The 6727-nt window shown below is 47.5% G+C and overlaps 1 protein-coding gene across 1 annotated transcript in view; it reads right to left on the bottom strand.

Moving 5' to 3' along the window:
• Nucleotides 1-1647, bottom strand: part of CBLN4 (cerebellin 4 precursor) — an 8300-nt gene extending 6653 nt beyond the window's left edge. Inside the window, exon 1 of the mRNA XM_017870343.1 lies at nt 54-1647. Coding sequence (XP_017725832.1) covers nt 54-344 — 291 coding nt within the window. The 5' untranslated portion in view covers nt 345-1647. The remainder of the gene's footprint in view (nt 1-53) is intronic.
• Nucleotides 1648-6727: the final 5080 nt, after the last annotated feature.

Here is a 6727-nt window from a genome sequence, read left to right as displayed (position 1 = left end):
GTCCCCCTAGGTGCTCGCGTCCCCCTAGGTGCTCGCGTCCCCCCAGGTCTGACCTGATCGAAGTAAATGATGCGCGTCTTGTTGCTCATCTCAGATGGCTCGTGGTTGGTGCTCCGCACCGCCGAGAAGGCGACCTTGGAGTTGGCCGCCCGGACCGATATCCCCAGCGGGGAGGAAGAGGAGCCTTTGGAGTCCGTGGCCGGGTTCGAGTCGCACACCACCAGACACTTGCCCTCCAGCACGATGGGCTCCGTGTCGTTCTGTGCCCAGACGGGCAGCCCCGGCAGCGTGAGGACCAGCAGCACGGCCGGCACCGCGGACAGCGCCCGGCGCCGGGAGCCCATGGTGAGCCGCGTGGGCAGCCGCAGCCGGCTGGCGCTGGTGCTCGCCCGCGTCGCCTCCTACCCCGGGATCCCGGTGCTCGGGAAGATGCTAGCGGCTAGGTCGACAGCGCTGCAGGAGCGACGGCGCCTGCGGCGGCGCGCACACTTCCACCAATTCTGTGGCTTGAAGTCAAAGTCTCCCCTTGAGCTCTCTCGCTGGCTCTGTTACCTTTGTCCTTTAAGGAGCTCATGCAGAACCCCTTACCCTACCCTCCTCCGCCCAAGAATCAGCCCTGCCTGGGGCCCCTGCACCCAATCTTGTTCCTAGACATCTAAAAGTCATCAAACCCTCACATCCACACCTCAAAGCAAAAATAATAATAATAAATTCTCACCCCAAACTCAAGCACCACCAGGTAAACCACAGAGCAGGAACAAAAAGAGAGGACTCAAAGAGAAGCCACAAGGGTGGCAGTTGCCCAGCAGCGCGGGTGCCAGTCCTGTCTGGCTTGCGGCAGGGACGAGTTACAGAGGCAGAAGGTGTTTCCCAGGCTGAGAAGAACGAGAGGCTATGTTCATGGCCAGGACGCCAGCGACTCCCACTTTCTCTTGGTCAAAAATTCCCCCAAACCTGGTGTCACCCAGAGGTAGGGAGGGAGGCAGCGGCTAGCCAGGTCCCTCGCACAGAAAGCGCAGATTCACAGGATCAAGTCCAGGGCGCCAGGCATAGCATGCAGGGCGGCTGGTCCGGCGAGGTCCTCTCCTACCTGGCCTCCAGCCCCCAGTCCCTGCGCACAACTTTCTCGTTCCTCGCGCGCAGCTTGGAGAGCGCGAAGCGGGCACACGCGCTCTATTTATAGGAGCACAGCGTCCAGCTGGGGTTGGCTTATCGCGCAACCCTCGGGCTCCGGGAAAAGGGGGAGAAGGCGTCTGGTGACCCCATCTGCGCAGCTCTCTCCTGACGTTTAACGCACCCCAGAGCAAGCGGGGTGCCCAGCACTGCTGATTGGCAAGGTTCGAGGCCACTCAGCCCCTGAGAGCGCGTGGCGTAAAGGATGTGTGCCCAGAGAGGAGCCCACGACCCTGCGCGGGCCCCAGCTCGGCGCCCGCTCTCTCCTGCTCGATCTGGGTCCTCGGAGGGGGCGGCGGGTCCCCTCGCCCCTCCCTATCGCGGGACTCCGCGGCCGAGTACCCTCCGAGTGGAGCGCGGCGCTGCCAGGCCGGGTCGCGAAGATGGATGAGCCGCCGCGGACCCGCGCTGCGCGCTGCCCCAAACCTGGGGAACGGCAGGCGTCCCGACCGCGCCTGGCCGGGAGCCCGCCCCACACAGCCCTGGGGCCTGGTGAGCTTAGGGAAGCCTCGGGGCGGACTAGAGTCGGTGGGGGCGGCTGGGAGGAGGTGCCTGATTCCTTCCTTCCGCTCCTGGAAGATAAGCCTGAGAAGCCGCAGGGGCGCGCCTTCCCCCAACACCGGGAATCCTCCCCAGGCATGGCCAAAAAAAAGAGTGAGAGAAGGAGTTAACTCAGCAAGAATAAGTCCTCCGAAACCGTGCCAACAACAATTTAAAAAAAAAATAAAATAAAGCCAAACCCACTCCTAAGAATACAGCATTTTTCTCCCCTTTGGATGCGCCTCCCGCCCCCTGTGCCACTCCACTGCCATCTTGGCCTCTGATTTGCAAGAGTTCCCTTCCTCTTCCGCAGCTACCACGGGGAAGGAAGGTTTGTCTCTGTCTGGACCCGGCTGTGTGAACTTGGCCCAGTCACTAACCCTCTCTGAGAGGGCTGCGCGGTGTTAACTAAGGTCCTCCCTACCCCTACCCCGCCAGCTTTCCACTTCTGTGATGCTTTGGGATCATGGCGCCCCCTCCTCAATTTCTTCTAGACTTCCAGCTGCCAGAGGGCAGACACCGTATGGTGTCTTTAATCAAAACAGTATCCCCTCCAGGCATTCGGAGCTCCTAAAATTGCATTGGCTAGTTATGAAAGGACGGGATGTTTGTTGAGGGAGGTCCTTGGGATGGACGGGACGGCTCCCATTCCTTCCTGAGTGAAGGATGCTCTCATGAGCGTGGCATTCAAGCCCTCCACAACATAAGGTGAACCTCGTCTCCAGCCGTTTTCCCTTCCTTCAGAAGGGCCTGGCATTGAGCTATAGGCACTAGCTCCAACTGTTAAAATTGAAGACACTATGAGGAACACCCTCACCCTCATCTCCCTATAATCTCTCAACTAAAGTGTTAATACTTGGTGCCACAGGGGCCTTCAGATTCTGCTCCAGTGGGGCCAGTATCAGCTGTTTTGACTTTATGATTTTATTTTATTTGTGGTGGGGAGTGGTCTCGCTCTATTGCCCACGCTGGATTCAAAATTACTGGGCTTCAAGCGATTCTACTACCTCAGCCTCCCCAGTAGCTGAGACTACAGGCCAGTATCAGTTCTGACTGGCAGGTGCTAGTGCCATGCTATTTGTTAAAACGTTGAATGTTACCAATCTAAGCTACAACCAAACAAGGTGAACTAGTGCCTTCTGAAGATGCCCCACCCTAAGCCCAGCACAATCTTCACCTGATCCCGTTCTGCACTTTGTAACTCTCTTCTAGCTTTCAGGGATGTCTGCCTGGGTAACAGCGCAATTTCTTCTCATTTGATGCAGTCTTTTGAGGGCGGGTGCTGAGTTTAATCTAGTTCCTTTTATTTCCTGTAGGGGTAAGCACCCTGCCTTCCTTGTCTGGGACAGTTGTTGAATAACTAGAACTTTGGTTGTTCAATTTCAGGCTGGGAGAAGTTTGACAAAAAAAAAAAAAAAAAAAAAAAAAAAAAAAAAAAAAAGATTTATAATTTTAAAAAAAAAAAAAAAAAAAAAAAGACTAAAAGACTGTTGAATTGTTAAATAGAAAATAAGCTATCTTCCTCACCAATTCCAATATATTCTCTCTANAAGCTATCTTCCTCACCAATTCCAATATATTCTCTCTACATCCTTTTCTTATCCGGGCACTTCCTGCCAGCAAGAACTGAGATTTGAAGAAACTTGTTCCTTCTCTCACCAAAATACTCATTTTAGTCCCAAAATCTGCATAGTGACCACAGTAAAGACTCAATAACTGATTGAGAAATGACTGAATGCTTCCTGATAGAAGGTAATTATCATTCATATTATAGTATAAACTTCTTTAAATGAGTCTCTCTCAGTAAAATTTAAAATCAAAGCCTCCTCAGTAATTGGGGATAAGGGTCTTGGTTCCTTACCAAAGGATGTTCTGCTATTCAAAGTGTTCTGAAGATGAGGAACACAGCGTTTTCTGTGGGCCCCTGCTAAGAGAAATTATCTGATGTTCAGAGGGTCCTGACTCTTATTCCCACAACAGTTGATTAAACATGAATAGCCCCTGGGTTCTAGGACCGTCAATGCATTTGATACCAGAAGTCCAAGACTTGTATGGCCCAACTTGGCCAGATGACTTGGGGCTGCCAGATTTTCTCTCTACAATCTTAATGAGACTTCGAGATAGCTTCCAGTAAGCACTACATGTTGCAGAGAAAAGGTCTGTAGTCTCCCAAACTGATGTGGCCATGTAGGAGTCACCTGCAAGCTGAAGCAGAAGAGGTATTGGAATAAACCAGAGGACTGGCCACACTTGTAGAAAGAAGCCAATTCTGGAGCATGAGCACTTCTGAGAAGTAGAGGGAGTGAATAGTGAATCACCATTTCTGAACTCTTACTTATAAGAGTTCCAGAAACATTTTCTCCTAACCTTGGGTTCCTTGGTATCCTCCTATGTCTTTCAAATAAAAACCCAATTCCCTTGAGCTAGTTTTAGTAACATGCTGCTCCCTGTCATCCAGAATCCTCATTAGAACATTGTCCCAGAAACCATACCACAAAAGCCTTACTAAAAGGCTAACAAATCCAATCTCCTCCTGTAGGAAATTCTTTTCCAACATTTTGGGAAAGGAGGCATCACCTGCTCCTCACCCCCTACTCCAGCCCCAGCATCCCTAGGAGAAAAGAAACAAGATCAAGTTTAAGTTTCTCTCCAATCACAGCATAGATCTGTTTCTTTTTTATTTTCTTTTCTCGTATTTTCCAGTTGAAAATATGCTATTAGAAGACCTAGCTGTGACCCAAATATTTTCCCTTTCTGAGATTCCCATATTGTATATGATGCCTAGGATTTATTTTATTTTTTTATTTTATTTTTTGGCTAGACCTTTAGAAATGAGGCAGAAATGCATTTCAGTTCTCTGCAGCTAGGCTTAACTTTAAAGTAAATTAGAATCTAAACTATCCTTGCATAGGAAAGCAATACTTCTGAGGTCAGTAAATTCAATGACTGCTTGTCCAGTTATCCTTTAGCGAAACCAAGTTTTAAGCAAGCCCAAGACAGTAAGGATCTATGAGCTATTTTCTGATTGTGAAGAAAATGTTTCTAAGAAGGCAAAGACAGACACACACAAGGTATTCAGCTCTAAGGGCCTCACTGTGGTTGAATGAAAGCAGAATCCATGCATCATGTAGCAGAGACAGCCGCAGGTCAGTCGTGCAGAAGATGGAAAATCGAGAGAGAGAGAGAGCAGTGAGGCTTGCATCATACCCAGACAAAGGTCCACTGAGTTGCTTAATTACCCTTTGCTCTTTATAATGATAGTTATCAGCCCAAGCAAATGATCTTTTTTGAGGGAGAGTAAGTAGCTTAAGAAGAAAAAGTCTCCATGAACAACCAATATGTAAGAACTTACGTAGTCTGGAAAGTTCCAGAGTCGTGTTGAGTAAATCTTCATAGCTCCTTCTGGAGACAGCCAAATGACAGACTTGTTTCCTATGATGATGGTATTGTGGGAAAAAATAGATGGATACTGTAAAAAAACACTTTTCAATTGGTATTAGAATTTGAAAACTGTTTGGGACAGTTTGTCTAGACAGTTTATTCCACTCACCCCATTGGCAAATAAGGTACGTGTCTAAGATATTAGTGAGCAGTGAGACTTCTTGGTCGTGGCTGCAGACAGATTTTGATGCCCCTTTTTGGCTTCGCATGATACCCTGAGCATGTTCTAGTCATTATATTTATTATAATGATTTTAGTCGATTTATTTGTTGTGTTTTCCCTGGACTATTAACTCTTCGGGAGCACAGAATTTAGCAGAGAGTAGATATGAATAAATAAAGTTTACTGAATAAAGTAACATCATTGGTTTTATTTCTCCTAAGGGAAACAATATAACATTTAATCACTATGATCTAAGTATGATAGGAAAAGTAAAATTATTTCAGAAATGTTGGGGGCTTAAAACGTCAAGTCTACCTTAGTTACTAAGAATGGAAGCCCAGTGAGAAAAGGCTTTGTGGAAAGGGCCACATCTTGAAACGTGTTGAGGTGAACCTTGAGACTGTACTAAAACCTTAGAGAGAACCTAAAAAATTCCCTCTGTCTCTGTCTCTCTGTCTCTCTGTCTCTCTGTCTCTCTCTCTCTCTCTCTCTCTCTCTCTCCCTGCCCCCCATCTCTCTCTGTGTGTGTGTGTGTGTGTGTCCCTCTCTCTCTTTCCCTCTCCTGTGTGTGTGTGTCCCTCTCTCTCTTTCCCTCTCCTGGGCACATCTTCATTATTCTTTGGCTCACTGCAATCTACCATTCTCTGAGGCCCACGTGAGGGAAAATGGCAGCTGATACTTCCAGATTTCACACATAACAAAGCCATCCACCCAGAGATGCCCCCAAATCCCAGAGAAGAGATGCACTGTGGCCATCTGGGTTCAGATGCCCAATCCCAAACCAATGAACTTGGCTGTAGAAGCAGAATTATGCTGCACACACGAATGATTTCCCAGCAATGAGGTGGGTAGAAAATTGCGGCGGGGCATGGGAAAAGGAAAAATCCTAGAAAGGTTGTATCAGCAATATGTGGCAAAGGGAAGAAGAGCAAGAGGCAGACTAATTTGTGTTGTGCGATTCCAAGTTAGTTCCCTGCAAGTGTGTACAGGTATGTGTGTGTTTCAATACACAGAGGAAAAATATGAAAAGTTGGCAATAACTTGTCAAATTTAAAGGAATGGAATCGATGGAAACACTATTAATTGTATTTCAGATGTTTCCTTATTATATATGTGCTCACAGCCATTGTGTATTACATTGTTATTGATATTTATTTTTTAAAAAAGAAAGGGATTCTGAGTAGATCATCCAGTAGTGATCTATCACGTTCACATTTTTTCTCCATAATTTACTCTTAATTAAAGTTTAAAAGTGGCATTGATTGAACAGCAATCTGCCTTCTTTTGTTATATTGATCCAACTCTAAAAATCACTTACTCCAAGTTTAGAAAGATGCTCTGATATAGAAAGCCTCACAGTATACGTTTAAGAAAACAAAAATTATATTGCAACGGGTAACACTGATGCATA

Source organism: Rhinopithecus bieti, unplaced genomic scaffold (assembly GCF_001698545.2).
Source record: "Rhinopithecus bieti isolate Rb0 unplaced genomic scaffold, ASM169854v2 scaffold_5179, whole genome shotgun sequence".
In the NCBI taxonomy this organism is placed as follows: Eukaryota; Metazoa; Chordata; class Mammalia; order Primates; family Cercopithecidae; genus Rhinopithecus; species Rhinopithecus bieti.
Note: the sequence above shows the minus strand (reverse complement) of the source record. Positions and strands in the feature narration are given on the sequence as shown.